Here is an 18807-nt window from a genome sequence, read left to right as displayed (position 1 = left end):
GGGGTGACTCATTAAAGTCTTGAGGAAAATGTCAAAATTTCCCAGATTTTTCAAGAGCCTCTTGAGAATAAAATTAAAGAACAGGAAGATACTAATTGCCAAAAGAGAAGGACTGTATGTTGGCTAATTCAATTAAATGAAAATTGAAATTAAATTTAAAGTTTTATTTATTTATTTGTCAGAGAGAGAGAGAGCACGCACAAGCAGGGGGAGAGCCAGGTAGAGAAGGCAAAGGGAAAAGCAGGCTTCTGGTGAGCAAGGGACCCAATGTGGGACTCAATTCCAGGACCCTGAGATCATGACCTGAGCCAAAAGTAGACACTAACCAACTGACCCAGGCATCCTGCTAATTGAATTTAAATAAAAAGAAAAAAGCAAAAAATCAAAAGAGAAGAAAAACTTTATAGCAGATTTTATCAATATTATTCACACAAACTAAAGTAAAAAAATAATTTTTGAATGAATATGTGTGTGGGGAATGAATGGGGGGACATCTTTTTCCTCATCTATCTATCTATCATCTATCTATCTGTCATCTATCTGTCTATCTATCTATCATCTATCAATCTATCATCTATCTATCTATCTATCTATCTATCTATCTATCTATCTATCATCTATCCTTTACCATCTACCATCATCTATCTACCTAGCAGATACTTCCAGATGTCAGACAGAGAGCTGACAACACAAAGGGAATAAATCTTGGCTCCTTCCCTGGGCAAATTCCCAGTTCAGATGGGGAGACAGAGAAGTGATTGAGTGATTCCACAGAAGTGGAATTGGTGCTGGAATTGGAGGTGTGTCTATAGTGCAGTCACCACACGGAGGATGGGCCCACCCAATTCTGTCCTAGGAGAAGAGGGGACATTTAAGCTAGAACAAGGTTACCAGGAAGGGAGGAGCTTGTGTTCTCCCAGATAAAGAGTGACCTGTACAAAGACCTAGGACATGAATACACTGATAATGGAACACACCTGGGATATAAAGTGCAGGGGTACCCATGGCTAGGAAAGTTCAAGGATCAACATTTGACATGAAAGCTCTTTTTTACCACCCTTCTATGAGCTCACTGTACTTTGTCACTAATCCTTTTAAAATGTGGCCTCTAGATTCAGACCTGGTTCTCTAGGTGAGGACTGACGGAAAAGGAAGCAAGAAGGAAATAAGGAAGGAAGGAAAGGAGGGAAGGGGTTAAAAAAAAACCCTGAAAAATTGTATCCCTGTATTTTTAGTCTCTTAAAGGATTTCCATATTTCTAATATGCAAACCCAAAACTTAATGTAAAGACGCATAATATAATCTTGTGTTTTCAAATTAAAAACAGTGACTTTGGATCTATAAAAGGGGCTAATGAAGAAAGTAGTATTTATATTTTGATGGAAACATTCTTTTCTCTTCCATCCCTCAAAGACCCAATTTGTTTTTCAAAGACTTCAGGGAAAACAAATTATTTCACAAGTAATTACATTACCTTTGAATGTGCTTAAATCTGGAGGCTGATGGTGATAGCAGCTACAGGAACGAGAGTCAAATTATTTTTAAAATTAAAAATTAATTTTTGGAATTAAGGCTTTGGGTTGACACTAGACAAAGTTATTAGACACTGTTACCCCATTATATTATGAATCTTGTTTTATGACCCAGGTAAAATCATGTCACTGAAACATGATAAACATACCTTCAGGCTTGGCCTGACATTACACTCTTAGCCATATTCTGGACGCCAGCATTCCGGCTTCAGAAGGCCTGAAGCTATCATTTGTCTCATTTTTGTTCCTTTTCCTCTGTCTCCCAGGAATGCCCTGATGTTTTGTGTGTTTGGTGTTAATTAACCCAAGGTTTCTTTCACAGGGAGCCTTTTGGGGACTGGTCATAGGATTTCTGGTTGGGGTGTCCCGTATGGTGGCTGAATTTGCCTATGGAACTGGGAGCTGCATGCAGCCCAGCAACTGTCCCACGATTATCTGTGGTGTGCACTACCTGTACTTTGCCATCATCCTCTTTGCCGTATCTGTCATCGTCATTGTGGTTGTCTCTCTCTTCACCAAACCAATTCCAGATGTGCATGTGAGTATCCATTTTGGGGAATGTGTCCTGCCTTTGTTTCATGCTCATGCTACAACACCCACCTTGTTGCCCTTTCCCTAATTAAACATCTCACACTCACATGACTAAAACAGTCCTTGCTTACCATTGGTTTTACATAGAAAGACACAAGCCAGAAAACACGGTGTGCTAGCAAGGTGGTGTCAAGTGTGTGTCTTCTGTAGGAGTCCTCACCGCAGTTATTTCGGTCTAGGGGCTAATCTCTGGATCCTGCTCACCAAGTAACAGCACAGGTGCAAGGGAATAAGATCACATGGGTGAGTACAAGGGCTAGCCTGGATTAGATGCTCATGTCTCAAATAGAAACTTAGATTTCTTCTAGTAGACCCATGGCATAACTTTCAGGGGTCTCAGCAAGGGACATAGTTACCAAAAAACCATACTCAGGGAAATCTGAAGTATGATATACCCTTAATTTTTTCCCCAATTAACCCTCCAAACAATTATCCATATAATTTGAGGAATTTCAAACAATATCAAAGTCCAATTGATTCAAGACTCCAAAATGGCAAATATTCTTCTTTAATTCTAGATGTCACCCTTGGTTTAGGATTTATTCATAGCTCTCCCAATGCAGATGAAAATTTCCAATTATAAGTCACTTTTACCATAAACAATATAATCTGGGCATCCAACACAGCTAATACTTTACATTTTTCAGGTTTCCAAGAACAGAGCTAGAGTTAACCCAAGATCATGTTAGTCCATAGAGAAAGAGAAGGGTTTTTTTTTGTTTTTGTTTTGTTTTTTAACTTTTTACTCATGCATATACAAATACAGGGATTTATGGAATCCCTAAGAGACCTTCGACCTCCTTGCCAAATTTTCAAAACTGTACCTAATCTTAATGTCAAACAAAGACTACTTTTATAGAAGAAGAATCACCATTATGTTTATTGGCTGAATCTGTCAATAGGCTTTCTTTGTGTTGTATTAACTGCTTCCTGATGTCTCAGTGTTTGCAAGTATTGCAGCCCTAAACACATTTAGCCCCAGGATTCCTCTTTTTTTTTCCTTAAAGATGTTATTTATTTATTTAACAGAGAGAGACACAGAAGGAGAGGGAACACAAGCAGGGGGAGTGGGAGAGGGAGAAGCAGGATTCCTGCTGAGCAAGGAGCCTGATGCAAGGCTCCAAACTAGGACCCTGGGATCATGACCTGAGCTGAAGGCAGACAGCCAGGCGCCCCATCCGTGATTCCCCTTGAAGTAGAGAAAGCAATGTAGAAGGCAGACAGCCAGGCGCCCCATCCGTGATTCCCCTTGAAGTAGAGAAAGCAATGTAGTCACCGAAGAGGGCATAGCTGGAATGAATACATTTCATTGACTTTCAGACTTCTTCAAGTTTCTGGTTTCATGTTCATAGAAACTGTCTCCAGTGCTACTCAGTTCTAATATGGTTCATGATTCTACAGATTTTCTTCTTATAATGTGACAAACACATGGTGCAAACTCTGCTCTTACACTTCTGGTCTGGAGAAATGGGTTTTTGGTCTTCTTTCTTAGCACCAATGCTAAAAGGAACAAATTTAGTCATCATATATAAGAAGAGTTCATTCATTCAAGACAGACATTTCTTTATTCAAGGTGATCTCTTAGTCTTTGAATATTATAATAAGGGTTTGTATATTCATGTGTATAATTTACATTGAAGTGCTCAACTTATTTAGAGATAATGTGGATATAAACTGTTATCTATGTTTTGGTCAGTACTGAGAGACCACAGTACCTTTTTTTTGTTGTTGTTTGCATTTTTTAATGAGTTTCATTCAGCAAACACTGACCAAATCAATGTTTTAATATCTCTAATATCCTCTGCATTCTAGAGCAATAAACTAATCATCCACGGACACTTTTAGGCAATGATGCACCTTTTCTTTTCTTGAGCACATCTCTTTTTTTCTCTCAACTTCTTGGCACAAGACACTGTTTGGATCTTTCTGCCAACCTGTTTTGCTTTTTCCACAGCTCTACCGCCTGTGTTGGAGCCTGCGCAACAGCAAAGAGGAGCGTATTGACTTGGATGCAGGAGAGGAGGACTTTCAAGAAACCCCAGAAGAGACCATTGAAATAGGTGATTTGTGATTTAGAGCCTATCCCAAGCCCTAAAATGTTACTCCTCCAACAGAAAGACTACCTTACTGAAGTCTTTACAAAATGCCTACATCAAAGCTCAGATCTCTCTTTATGTGAGTGAGGTGGGGGATGAGATAGATAAATGGATTTTGGGAAGTTCACTCTGAGGCCTGGTCAAGAGGAATAGAGAGGTGCAGAATCTCCTCAGCCTCCTTATACCTCATAGTTCACAGTGCTCTGTAAGTATGAGTGGTGTATTTTCTACCCTGACTTGACTGGGGCATGACATGGGAGAAGGAAAGAGTCAGAGCCTGTGAACTGAAAGCAGATGGAATCTAAGCTATGGTCAGTCTAGTGACACCAGGAGGATGGGTGAGAGGCTCGTTGGTGTCTTATATCCACATAAGATTTAGAAAATTAAATTTTTCTTAAGTCCAGTAAGATAATGCTTAGTCAGTATTCAGAGATTTATCCTGATCATGGAGAAAAGTTTTCCTCAACTTATGTATTGGAACTTTTTCTCTTTACTTGGGACTGGTGCACACATGGAGGATGGTTGTGGAGATGTGTGATGTGCCAAGGTGTGGGAGCCCAAGGTCATATGTGCTTTATCTGCGGGACTAGAGGTCTCATCACTCCATCTGAAGGAAAGTACAGGTGCAGCAGAATAAATTCTGAATATGGCCATCAGAAATATCAGAGAATCCTAGCTTTGGAAAGGGCCCTAAAGATCATTTATTCTTATGGCCCCATTTTACAGATACATAAATTGAGGTCAGAGCCTATTATCCCAGCTCTGATATAATCTGCTCTTGACCAAGACATTTTAGTTCTGAAACCTGCGACTCTGCATGTACTGGAAGGAACCCGGAGCCATAGGCAGTTGACCAGGTTGTTGAAAAAGATAGACCTTTTCTGCTTCCTTGGAGCAGGGAGGCATCAATATGCTGCCTGCTTCTCCCACTTCCAAAAGTGTCTCCACACTGAGGGAGAATATAACAGATTTTAAATTTCATTTAGCATTATACACCATCCATGTTATTGCAAATGACAAAATTTTATTCTTTTTTATGGCTGAGTAATATTCCATGGCATCTATCATCTATCTATTTTATATATATATATATATGGTATATATATTACATCTTCTTTATCCATTCATCTATCAATGGACTTGGGCTGCTTCCATAAATTGGCTATTGTAAATAATGCTTCAATAAACATATGAATAAGTTCTTCATATGTTTTGGATACTAACCTTTTATCAGATACGTCATTTACAAATATCTCTCACATTCAGTAGGCTGTATTTTAGTTTTGTTGATTGTTTGCTGTGCAGAAGCTTTTTATTTTGATGTACTCCCAATAGTTTATTTTTGCTTCTGTTGCCCTTGCCTCAGGAGACATATCTAGAAAAATATTGCTATGGCTGATATCAGAGAAATAATTGCCTGTGCTCTCCTCAAGCATTTTTAGAGTTAAGGTCTCACAGTTAGGTCCTTAATTCATTTTGAGTTTATTTTTGTGTATGGTGTAAGAAAGTGGTCTAGTTTCATTCTTTTGCATGTAGCTGTCTAGTTTTCTCAACACCGCTTGTTGAAGAGATTCTTTTTCCCATTGCATATTTTTGCCTCCTTTGTTGAAGGTTAATTGTCCATATAATTGTGAGTTTATTTCTGGGCTTTCTATTCCATTCAGTTGATCTATATGTCTGTCTCTGTGTCAATACCATATGTTTTGATTACTACAGCTTTGTACTGTATCTTAAAATACAGAATTGTGATACCTTCAAGTTTGTTTGTGATCCTTTCAGTTTTTTTCTTCTTTTTCAAGTTTGCTTTGATTATGTGAGGTTTTTTGTGGTTCTATACAAATTTTAAGGTTATTTGTTCTAGTTCTGTGAAAAATGCTGTTGGTATTTTGATAGTGGTTGCTTTGAGTAATATGGACATTTTAACAATATTTATTCTCCCAATCCATGAGCATGGAATATTTTTCCTTTTCTTTGTATTGTCTTCAATTTCTTTCACCAGTGCTTTATAGTTTTGAGAGTACAGGAATTTCACTTCCTTGATTAAATTTATTCCTAGGTATTTTATCATTTTTGGTGAAACTGGAATGTTTTCTTGATTTCTCTTTTTGCTACTTCATTTTTAGTATATAGAAATGCAATAGATTTCTGTATATTGATTTTGTATCCTACAACTTTACTGAACTCATTTATCAGTTCTAGAATTTTTTTGGTGGAGTCCTTAGGATTTTCTACATATAGTACCATGTCATCTGCACATAGTGAAAGTTTAAGTTCTTCCTTACCAATTGGATGCTTTTTATATTTTTTAATTGTTTAATTGCTGTGGCTAGGACTTTCAATACTATGTTGAATAAAAGTGGTGAGAGTGGGCATCTTTGTCTTTTTCCTGACCTTAAGAGAAAGGCTCTCAATTTTTCTCTAGACTGTAATACTTGTAGGTTTTTCATATATGACCTTTATTATGTTGATATGGTCCCTCTAAACTTGTCTTGTTGAGGGTTTAATCATGAATGGATGTTGCACTTTGCCAAATGTTTTCTCTGTTTCTTTGAAATGATCATATGGTTTTTGTTCTTTCTCTTTTTGATGTGTTGTACTATGTTGATTGATTTGTGATAAATGAACCACCCTTGCATCCCAGGAATAAATTGCACTTAATCATGGTAATGATTTTTTAAAAATGTATTACTGGATTTGGTTTGCTAATATTTTGTTGAAGATTTTTTCATCTATGTTCATAAGCATTATTGACCTGTAGTTCTCCTTTTTTGTGGTATTGTTATCTGGTTTTGGTGTCAGGATGATACTGGTCTCACAGAATGAGTTTGAAAACTTTATTTCCTCTTTTGTTTTTTGGACCAGTTTGAGAAGACTGGGTATTGACTCTTTTTAAAATGTTTGGTAAAATTTACCTGTGAAGCTCTTGGTCCTTGACTTTTGTTTTTTGGGAGTTTTTTGATTACTGATTCAATTTTATTGCTTGTAATTGGTCTATTCAAATTTTCTTTTTCTCCCTGATTCAGTTTTGGGAGTTCTATGTTTCTATGGAGGTTTATCCATTTCTTCTAGATTGTTCAATTTTTTGGCATATAATTTTTCACAATATTCTCTTACAATCCTTTGTATTTCTGTGGTGTGGGTTGTTATTTTCCCTCTTTTATTTTTGATTTTGTAGTCTTGAGTCCTCTGTCTGTCTTTATCTCTTCTTTGATGAGTCTGGCTAAGGTTGACCTATTCATTGTTTATAGCATGTTATTTAACCTCCATGTGTTTTGTTTTTTTCCGGATTTTTTTTCTTGTGGTTGATTTCTAGTTTCATAGCATTGTGTTAAAATGGATGTATGATATGAACTTTTTTGTTGCTGTTGGGGCTTATTTTGTGGTTTAATATTCTCGAGAATGTTCCATTTGCACTTGAGAAGAGTGTGTATCCTGCTATTTTAGGATAAATGTTTTGAATATGTCTATTAGATTCACTTGGTCCATGTGTCATTTAAAGCCACCAGTTCCTTGTTGATTTTCTGTTTGGGTGATCTGTCCATTTAATGTAAGTGGGGTGTTAAAGTCCTCTACTATTATTGTATTGCCACCAATTACTTTTATGTTTGTTATTAGCTGCTTTGTGTATTTGGGTGCTCCCAGGTTGGGTTCATAATTATTTGCAATTGTTATATCTCTTGTTGGATTATTCCCTTTATGATTATATAGTGCCCTTCTTTGTCTCTTGTAATATCCTTTGTTTTAAAGTCAGTTTTTTCCAATGTAAGTACTACTACTCTGGCTTTCTATTCACTTCCATTTGCATGATTAAATCTTTTCCATCCCTTCACTTTCAATCTGTCTGTGTCTTTCAGTCTGAAATGAGTCTCTTGTAGCAGTTTACAGATGGGTCTTGCTTTTTTATCCATTCTTCCACCCCATGTCTTTTGACTGGAGCACTTAGTCCATTTACAGTCGAAGTAATTATTGATAGGTATGCACTTATTTCCATTTTGTTACTTGTTTTGTGGTTGTTTTTGTAGTTCTCTGTTTCTTTCTTCTCTTGTTCTCTCATGGATTGTTGGCTTTCTTTAGCAATGTAGTTGGAATCCTTTTTCTTTATTTTTTTGCATACCTATTACTGGTTTTTGATTCATGGTTACCGTTAGGTTTGTATATTACATTTTATGCCTATATAGTCTACATGAAATAATGGTTGCTTAAACTTGAACCCAGTCTTTATTCCTCTCCACCATGTTTCAAGTATATGGTGTCATATCCTTTTATTTTGTGAATCTCTTGACTGATTTTTATAAATATACTTATTTTTATTGTTTTTTGTGTTTCTTATTTTTCTTACTTTTACTTTCTTTTCCACTCAAAGAGTGCCCTTTAACATTTCTGGTTTTGTGGTCATGAATTCCTTTAACTTTTGATTATCTGGGAAACCCTTTATCAATTCTGAATGATGGTCTTGCTGAATAGAATAGTCTTATCTGTAAGTTTTTTTTCCCTCTCAGCACTTTGGGTATAACATGTCACTCCCTTTCAGCCTGAAAGTTTCTGCTGAAAAATTAGCTGATAGCCTTATGGGGTTTCCCTTGTACATAGCTGTTTTGTTTTATTCATTATTACTATTATTATTATTTTGCTGCTTTAAAAATTATCTCTTGACCATGGACTCTGAGAAACAAACTGAGGGTTTGGAGAGGAGGGGTTTGGGGTGTTAGGTGAGCCTGATGGTAGGTACTAAGGAGGGCATGTATTGCATGGAGCACTGGGTGTGGTGTATAAACAATGAATCTTGGAACACTGAAAAAATAAAATTAAATTAAAAAAATAAAAATTCTCTCTTTACCTCTACTTTTTGCCATTTTATTTATTTATTTTTTATTTTCAATTGTATTTATTTATTTTTTAGATTTAATTTTATTTTTTCAGTGTTCCAAGATTCTTTGATTATGCACCACACCCAGTGCTCCATGCAATACGTGTGCTTCTTAATACCCACCACCAAGCTCACCCATCACTCCACGCCCACCTTTCTAAAACCCTCAATTTGTTTCTCAGAGTACACAGTCTCTCACCAAACTGTGGAAAGAGCCAAGACGCCCTTCAACAGACGAATGGGTAAAGAGGATATGGCTCATATATACAAGGGAATATTAGCCTCCATCAGAAAGGATGAATATCCAACCTTTATATGAACATGGACAGGATTGGAGAAGATTATGCTGAGTGAAATAAGTCAAGCAGAGAAAGTCAATTATTTATTTTTAAATTTTTTGTTTAAATTCAATTTAGTTAACATACATCTATTCCTATGTATTATTAGTTTCAGGGGTATAATTTAGTATCATTTGCATATAACACTCAGTGCTCATTACATCATTACCCAGTTTCCCCATCCCTCTCCCCACCTCCTCTCCAGCAACCCTCAGTTTGTTTCCTATGATTAAGAGTCTCTTATGGTTTGTATGTCTTTGGAGAAATGTCTGTTCATGACTTCTGCCCATTTCTTGACTGGATTTTTTTTTGGGGGGGTGGGGGAGGTGTTGAGTTTGTTAAGTAATTTATAGATTTTAGATACCAATTCTTTTTTTTTAAAATATTTTATTTATTTATTTGACAGAGATCACAAGTAGGCAGAGAAGCAGGCAGAGAGGAGGAGGAAGCAGGCTCCCTGCAGAGCAGAGAGCCTGATGTGGGGCTCGATCCCAAGACTCCAGGACCATGACCTGAGCCGAAGGCAGAGGCTTTAACCCACTGAGCCACCCAGGCGCCCCTAGATACCAATTCTTAATCTGATAAATCACTTGCAAATATCTTCTCCCGTTCTCTGGGTTACCTTTTAGTTTTTTTCACTGTTTCCTTTGCTGTGCAAAAGATTTTCATCCAGATGAATGCCTAATAGTTCTCTTTGCTCAAAAGACCCCCTTTAATATTTCTTGCAGGATTGGCTTTAGCCAAGACTGGCTTGCAGGCTTCCTTTAGTTTTTGTTTGTCCTGGAAACTCTTTATCTCTCTGTCTATTCTGAATGACAGCCTTGCTGGATAAAGTATTCTTGGCTGTGTATTTTTCCCATTTAGCACACTGGATATGTCATGCCAGTCCTTCTTGGCCTGCCAGATCTCTATGGACACAAATGCTGCCAACCTTATGTGCCTTCCCTTGTAGGTTAAGGACCTTTTGTCCTGAGCTGCTTTCAGGATATTCTCTCTATCTTTGTAATTTGCAAACTTGACTATAATATGTCGAGGTGTTGATATATTTTTGTTGATTTTGGGGGTGATCTCTGTGCCTCCTGGACTTGAATGCCTCTTTCCTTCCCCAGATTAAGAAAGTTCTCAGCTGTAGTTTGTTCAAATAAACCTTCTGTGCCTTTCCTCTGCCCTTATCTTCTGGGACTCCTATAATATGAATAATATTTCACTTTATGGAATCGTTGAGTTCCCTCAGTCTGCCTTTGTGCTCTAGTAGGTTTCTTACCCTCTTCTTTTCAACTTCCTTATTTTCCATCATTTTATCTTCTGTATCACTGATTCTCTCTTCTGCTTCTTTCATCTTCATTTTTATGGCTTCCACTTGGGACTGCATCTTGGTAATAGCATTTTAAATTTTGGCCTGACTAGATTTTAGTTCTCTTTATCTCTACAATAAGGGGTTCTCTAGTGTCTTTTATGCCTTTTTCAAGCCCAGTTAATATTTTTATAATCATTGTTTTAAATTCTAGTTCAGAATTTACTTATATATGTTACTTATATATGTATTGATTAAATCTCTGGCAGTGAGTACTCCCTCCTCTTCTCTCTTTTGGGGTGATTTTTCTCCATCTTATCATTTTGTCCAGAAAAGAAAGGAAGAAAGAAAGAGAAAACAACCAAAACAACAGTAAGCAGCAGTAGAACTACAACAACAACACTCCACTAAATCCTGGGTGTGTTTTGGTCTCCTTGTTAAAAAAAATTAGGTCCCAAATAAGAAAGAAAGACACACACACACACACACACACACACACACACACAATACAATGTAAGAAAATTTTTTTTTAAATATAAAGTATATATAAAAATAAAAATTAAAAAAATAAAAAAGAACTGAAAAGAGAAAATAACTGAAAAATAATACTAAAAAGACCAAAGAATAAGAATACAAAGAATGCTATATACTGTTTTCCCCAAGAGCTGAAGCTTTGCAGCCCTCAATGATCAGTAAACTTGGTGAGAGTGAGTTGTTTGTGCTGGTCTTTTGTGGGAGGGGTCTGTTGCCTGAATTTTCAGGTGGACTTCCCTAGTGGAAAAGAGGCTGCGGTGAGCAGAGGCAGAGCTCAGAGTAAGTGGTCCCAGACTCTACTAGCTGGTGCTGTTTTGTTCCCTGAAGGCTTTCAGCACTGATGGGTGGGATGAATATACCTATGTCCTGTTCTCTAAACCTGGAGCTGAAAATTTGCACCCGCCTTCTTCAGTGAGTCCTCACAGAAAGGCAACCAACTCACCTTGTCTTCCTGGTTTCTGTCAGAACTCTGTGTTCACCTGGTCTGTGACCAAGTGTTTGTTTGTTTGTTTGTGACCAAGTGTTTGTTTTATCTCAGGCATGTGAGTGAGTTTCAAAACTCCAAATTTTATGGACTCTGGCAGTGTGGACCACTGTTCCTTCCAGGGGAATGGGGGGCATCTCATGAGACTTCTGCCTTTTGCTGGACCCCTCCCAAGAATGTGGTCACATGACCATTCAGTGGTTCATAGTTTATGACAACATAGCAGAAAGACAGCACCTAGAGTTGTTCTCAGCCAGCTTCCCCACTCTTATGCCAGGGAAGTAAGCCACACAGGTACCACCCATTTTTCTTAAGACCCCAGGGATCCTCTGACCTCACTGTCACACCTAGGATTCTGCCCTGCTTCACCACCTGAGCACCTTTAAGCCAGGCACATCCCCCACCATAGAAGACTTCTAAAAGTTTTGTTGCTTATAATGCTTTTTGGTAGCCTCCTTAAGCAGGGTCCCTCCTCTCTGCTATATCCTCAGCTATATCACACCAGATTCAAGTCTCCACACCTCCTGTCTTCCAAACTGTGGTTCACTGGTAGACTTGCAGCATTTGTTTTCTCAGATCTCTGATTTCTCAGGTGTTCAGAATGATTTGATAACTATCTGGTTGTATCTGAGGGACAAGACAAACAGGGTCCCTTTACTCCTCCACCATCTCGACTCCTCTACATTTTGCCATTTTAATTACTATGTGTCTTGGTGTGGACCTCCCTGGGTTGATTTTGTTGGAGGTTCACAGTGTTTCCTGGGTCTGGATTTCTGCTTCCTTCCTCAGACTCAGGAATTTTTCAGCTATTTTATTCTTCAAATAAAATTTCTGGCTCTTTTTTTCTTTCTTCTCATTCTGGGATCTCTATAATGCAAATGTTATTACACTTGATGGTGTCTCTGATTTCCCTAAGCCTATTTTTATTTATTGTTATTATTATTAATTACTATTATTATTTTTCTTGCTCCTGTCCAGTTTGATTGCTTTCCATTACTCTGTCCTCCTGGTCACTGATCTGTTCTGCTTCCTCTAGTCTACTATTCATTCCATCTAGTGTATTTTTAATTTCAGCTATTAGGTTCTTCATCTATGATTGGTTCTTTTTTGTTTTCTGTGTCTTTGTTAAGGGTCTCACTGAGGACCTCCACTCTTTCTCAAGTCCAGTGAGTATTTTATGACCATTACTTTAAATTCTCTATCAGGCATATTACTTATCTTCATTTTGCTTAGGTCTCTTGCTGTGGTGTTGTCCTGTTCTTTCATTTGGGACATATTCCTCTGTCTCCTCATTTTGTCTAATTCTCTGTGTCTGTTTTTATGTATTGGGAAATCAGCTATGTCTCCTGCTCTTGAAAGTAGTGACATTATGAAGAAGAGGTCCTGTTGTGCTTTGCAGTTCAATGTCCTCTGTTCACCAGAATGGAACTCATCCAATCTTAACTCAATGTGAGGAGGCAGGATAGTGCAAACACATAGTGTGGGATTTGGATTCAAGAAGAGCTGGGGTTGAATCCTCACTTCTCTACTCCTTGTGCAAGTAATTCCATTTTTTTTTAAAGCTTAGGTTCTTAATCTAAAAGCATTCTAAATGATAGCCTATGCCTTATAGTACTGTTGGGAATATTGAAAGAGATAATGCTTCTTTATAAGAATTGACTATAATTATTACCGTTATGATTGCTACTAAGGAAGAATTTTCTGAGTTGATTTGAAAAGGGTGAGCAGCATGTGTACATCTATCAGAGATTCTGTAAAGGAGATTCCCGCTGGCTAGAAAATTGGCTTAGTGACTTCTGAGGTTCATGGCAACACTTGAATTCTGTTGTTTCTTGGTCAACTCATGGTGAAAACAGATGGAAGGCCCTGGCTCATTAAAGTAAAATAAATTAAGATCTCTTGAGGGCTTTTATAGATAATGGATGTCACCATCTCCATTATCTGAGAAACAGGAGCATGAAGCTGTATCTTCAACCCCATATTGTTATCATCACTGTCATTGTCATTATGATTGATTATGATATGATCATGACATATTTTAATTATGAATACCTTACTCTAGTGATTAATTTAAGCACCATATCTTACTTGTAAGGTAGATAACACAAATATAATTCTTCCAACTTTACAGATGGGGAAAATGAGATATAAAGACTTTCTCAAGGCCACTCAGATAACCATTCATTTCTCCCTTGGGCTGGTCAGTGAGTCCAACAATTGTTATTCCTTCTCCATGATTCTATTTTGGTGAGATGGCCAAAGTGGAGGGGTACATGGAGACTTACCTCTCTTTTTTATGTGCATGAAAGAAAAGAGAATAGAAGGACACTATTACTTCTTGACATCTATTACGCACTGGGCATTCTCTCATAAAATCTTATAATGAAGAAGGTATTATTTATCCACGTTTTACCTGAACTTGAAAATAAGACAGGTGAATTAGCAAAACCAGAAACCTGAGTTTTGGTTCTGGTATATGTATGTGCTTAATTACTAAGGTTATTTGCAATTCTAAAAGTTTGTGATTCTTAAAAATGGGAGCGTACAGATCAGTCGTCTCTGACTACAGTGTTGAAAACACAGTAGGCTTGATTTCATATCTAGTCAGCTGTAGACCTGGGATTCCATTAATGCCACACCTTGGCTCAGAGTAGAGAATAAGTTCCCTTGGTGGGCACCCACTTTGAATGGCAAGACCAGTTAGGTGGTTTGATTCAGCAATATTGTTATGCAACATCAGATCTTAAGCTCTGGAAGTGTTCATTGTTGCTAGCCTGTATCAGGGAGTATTCAGACCAATCATTACCACATGGTTGGATCTGTTGTAAAGATTTGGAACTTTTAGGTGTAACTAATATGCTCCTGAGTCATGCAAGTCTCACTGCTTTCCAGTGATGTGGTAAACAGATATATTTTTGTGATTCAGATATATTATGTGATTCAGAGGTAGATTTTCCATGTTGTTCTATGTCATAGTTTCCCAGCCCATTGTTAACATTTCTTCTCATAGACTATTATTTCCTGGTTGATTCTGACTTTTCTAAATCAAAATGTATTTGCATTGGTCTTGTAGAGATAGGCTTAATTTAGTTGATCATAAAGATGGAGAATGCATCTATTACCATCGTCTTATAATTAAGTTCATTCAAATATTTTGTGCCATTTCCATCCTTGCAAATAAGAAAATTGGGAAATGTCTGCAGACTGCAAATGTTTCCCTTTTGTGGTGTCTTTCTTGAAACCTTTCCTTGTACCTCTTTCTTCTGTATCTAACCATCCTTTTTTACCTTTTCCCTGACACAGAAGTTCCTGAGGAGAAAAAAGGATGCTTCAGGCAAGCCTATGACCTATTTTGTGGCTTGGACCAGCAGAAGGGCCCCAAGATGACAAAGGAAGAGGAGGAAGCTATGAAGCTAAAGATGACAGACACCTCTGAGAAGCCTTTGTGGCGAACAGTAGTGAACATCAATGGCATCATCCTGCTGTCTGTGGCTGTTTTCTGCCATGCATTTTTTGCCTGAGCCTTGCCTTCTGTGGCAGGTTGTATTCAGGAAGGCCAGACTTTTTACTCTGCCTCCTTTAGTTCTATTCTGTGGTGTTAAGCTGGTGGTAAATGAGTCAGTTGTAAATTTTGCCTTGTTGATAAGTGTGTACAGCTGTAATTACTAGGCTAACTAAAGAAAATAATTAATTTGTTGTTAACTTATGTGTTTGAGGCCAGTGTGATATCATCAGCTGTCCATATTAGAGCTGCAGAAGGAAAGCCCAACTCAGTCATGTCCAGGAAAATAAGCACCAAGAAAGAAGCCCTGCCATGTGTGATGCAAGTTTTTCTCAGGTAGATTCAGAATGTCAGTGTTGTTTGTGATTATTGAATATTATTTTAAGATTGTGATCTCCCTGGCTCATGCTCTTTTCCCTTCATGACCTTCTGCCGATCTTTTCTTAAGAAAAATATTTACCCTCTCATCATATCCTTGCCAAGTTTTTCCTGGCACAAGAAAAATCAATCTGATAAAGAGATGAAATGCATTGAAGCTGAAGATGGGAACTTGATAGGGTCCCTATCCTGGGTGCTTTGCTCTTTGAAGGGAAAGCATGAGGATGGCAGGACTTACCCCAAATGGAGGAACCCAGGCACTAGCCTTAGGCCAGTATGGAAAGTGGATAATCTTGAGTCAATGGGATTTTCTGGCTTTCTTTAAAATGTCTGTTGTGAATTCTTTATGTTTGAGATTTCACTTGTCATTTGCTTTGTCTAGAATGTCTTGGACACTCAGCAATGCTTATGGACCAAAGGGATTATTTGGGCACTTACTTATAAATACTTGCTTTATTTTTATGTAAGCCTGGCCCTTGGTTAATGTGTGTGTGTGTGTGTGTGTGTGTGTGTGTGTGTGTGTCTGCACGAAGTACCCAGTACACATTCTGATGACTTTCATCAATTGGAAGGCATTTTCTAGAGGCCACTCTTCCCCACAGTGTGGATGTTGACAAATGAGCTTACTGATCTATCTCACATAATAGAACAAATGTACCTCTTAGGGCATCTGTCTTCTCAAAGCAGCCACACTCTCCTGTAACATGGTAACAATTATCCCAAGATTCTCCTCTCCATGAGTTCATGTGACCACAGACTTTCCTTTTTGGGGTGTCTTAAGTAGTGATCATCTATTGACCAAAGTTAGGGTAGGTGGTCTCTGTTCTGAGTGGTAACATTGAACACTTTCAGTTGACAGAAGTATATTTGTTCAACCTAGGGAGACGTTTTAAAATACATTGTAATTATTTAATTAAATTCTTTTAGTCCCACCTGTGAAATCTCAATTATGTTGTAATATAAATTTTGAAATTAAGAAAAATTTACAACATTAGTATTGACCGACTTCAAGCTAGTTTAGGAAAGAGCTGGAATATGAGATTCTGTGTTGCTGAGAGTGCTTTCTAGGCATACAAATGGTTCAACAGACAAAGGGATGGCTTGTTCTTTTAGAAGGTAAGACACTATTTGATCTCCCTCCATATTGCCCTTAAGTGAGGCACAGAAGAGGCAAACGTGGAGAATTTCATGTGGCTGGCATTACTCAGTAGACTCAGTTTCATGTGAAGTTTGCGGTATTTTTGAGCTTTGAAAAGATAAAGGGAAAGGATTGAAAGCAGGTGGATGAAATGAGCACAAAGTAGATTGTCCTGGATTAAGTTTCTGGCATTGCCAATGATTCATGTGTATATTGTGGTAAATTATTTTGCCTCAACTGTGTATTTTTCTCTTTGAAAAATGGGGACCTTGGTGCTTATAGCATCTACCTACCTCCTCTGGATGTGACTAGATCACTTTATAAAGGGTATGAAAGATACATACCTGAAAGATGCGAAACAGATGTTATATCAAGCTTCATTTAGTCCCATAAATTAAAATGCATTACTTTAATACTAATAAAAATCATTAAAAAATGTAACATCCGGGTTTCCTGTTTTCTAGATATTCTAAGTACTGACCATGCATATGGTAAGCTTTAGTTGGCACAAGATGTGGATTAGGAAATAGGATCCAAAAAAAGGTGAGAATGGAGTCTGGCAAATTGAATAAAAGGTAGCAAAGGAGATGATGTCAACCTCAAGATCTCTAGTAAATATGAGGTAATTCTACTTTCAATGCATAATGTCTTTTTAGGACAGACTAAGTCATTTGGGTGACCAGGGGCCAGTAAGGAGTACAGAGGAAGTATAAAGGAGTACAAAGAAGAGCTACTTTTTCCCTCCTGAAATGGAAGATGGGTATAGAACTGAAAAATCAACAAATCCAACGGGAGATCAAAGAGAAGAAGAGCAGCAATTCTAGAAACTGAAAATCAACCACTTTCTGAAAGGTAGAATGTGCGGAGAAGTGAATCCAAAGCGACGGGAAGATAGACCATGGGGAGAGGGGCTGGCTGCCAGCAAGCAGTGGAACAATGGAGCACAAAATCAGAAGTTTTAAAAGTCTGCTCCACTGAGGGACATTGCTCCAGAGGCTAAGCAGGGGTGGAGCTCTTGCGGGGACAGCGTGGTCTCAGGTCCTGTGGGGTCACAGAAGGATTGGGCATGTCTGAGTGTAGCAGAACTCACAGGTATTAGAGAGGGGAAGCTGACTACAGAGATGGAGCTGAGTAGTGAGCTCTCAGCTTGGAGTTACCTTAAACTGTGATCTGTGGCACAGTCAGGCCACTGCTCTTTGTGGAAGATCTGGGGAGACCTCCCTGGAGGAGCAGAGCAGCAGAAATCTGCAGGGTTTGGAGACTCCAAACAGGGCTGTGTGCCAGAGACAGAAATGCTTGGTCACAGGCTGGGTGAGTTTGGAGTCTCCAGAGACCAGGGAGAGGGGTGTGATTGAGTGCTTTTCTCTGAGAGTGTGCTGGAATATGGCCAGAGACCGGGGAGACGAGAGTGATTGAGTGCTTTTCTCTGAGAGTGTGCTGAGGAGTGAGGATCTAGCTCTTGGCTCCTCTCGGCCAGAGATCAGGAGGCCGTCATTTTCATTCCTGTCCTCCAGAGCTCTACAGAAAGCATTCAGGGAACAAAAGCACCTGAGAGTGAACCCGAGCAGATTACTTAGCCCAGTCCCTGGCAAGGGCAGTACAATTCTGCCTTGGGCAAAGACACTTGATAATCACTGCAACAGGCCCCTCCCCCAGAAGATCAGCAAGAACATCCAGCCAAGACCAAGCTCACTGTTCAAGGACAAGAGTGGAATTCCAGAGGAGGGGAGAGCAAAGCATGGAATGCATGGCTTTCTCCCCATGATTCTTTAGTCTTGCACAGTAAATTTAATTTTTTTTATTCTTTTAATTTTTATTAAAAAATTTTTAACTTCTACTCTATCCTCTTTTAACTTTTTTTTTTTAAAGATTTTTATTTTATTTGACAGATAGAGATCACAAGTAGGCAGAGAGGCAGGCAGAGAGAGAGAGAGGAGGAAGCAAGCTCCCTGCCGAGCAGAGAGCCTGATGCGGGGCTCGATCCCAGGACCCTGGGATCATGACCTGAGCCAAAGGCAGAGGCTTTAATCCACTGAGCCACCCAGGCGCCCCG

At 38.4% G+C, this 18807-nt stretch overlaps 1 protein-coding gene across 1 annotated transcript in view; it reads left to right on the top strand.

Annotated features, from left to right (window-relative positions):
* The window catches only part of LOC111160048 (solute carrier family 5 member 1), a 68983-nt gene extending 52859 nt beyond the window's left edge, over window positions 1-16124 (top strand). The window contains exons 13-15 of the mRNA XM_022522847.1: window positions 1855-2070; window positions 4078-4183; window positions 15040-16124. Coding sequence (XP_022378555.1) covers window positions 1855-2070; window positions 4078-4183; window positions 15040-15257 — 540 coding nt within the window. The 3' untranslated portion in view covers window positions 15258-16124. The remainder of the gene's footprint in view (window positions 1-1854; window positions 2071-4077; window positions 4184-15039) is intronic.
* The last annotated feature ends 2683 nt before the right edge of the window (window positions 16125-18807 follow it).

This window comes from Enhydra lutris, unplaced genomic scaffold (genome assembly GCF_002288905.1).
Source record: "Enhydra lutris kenyoni isolate GAN:26980312 unplaced genomic scaffold, ASM228890v2 scaffoldscaffold73, whole genome shotgun sequence".
NCBI lineage: Eukaryota > Metazoa > Chordata > Mammalia > Carnivora > Mustelidae > Enhydra > Enhydra lutris.
The sequence above is the reverse complement of the archived record's forward strand: the minus strand, read 5'-3'. Positions and strand labels throughout refer to the sequence as shown.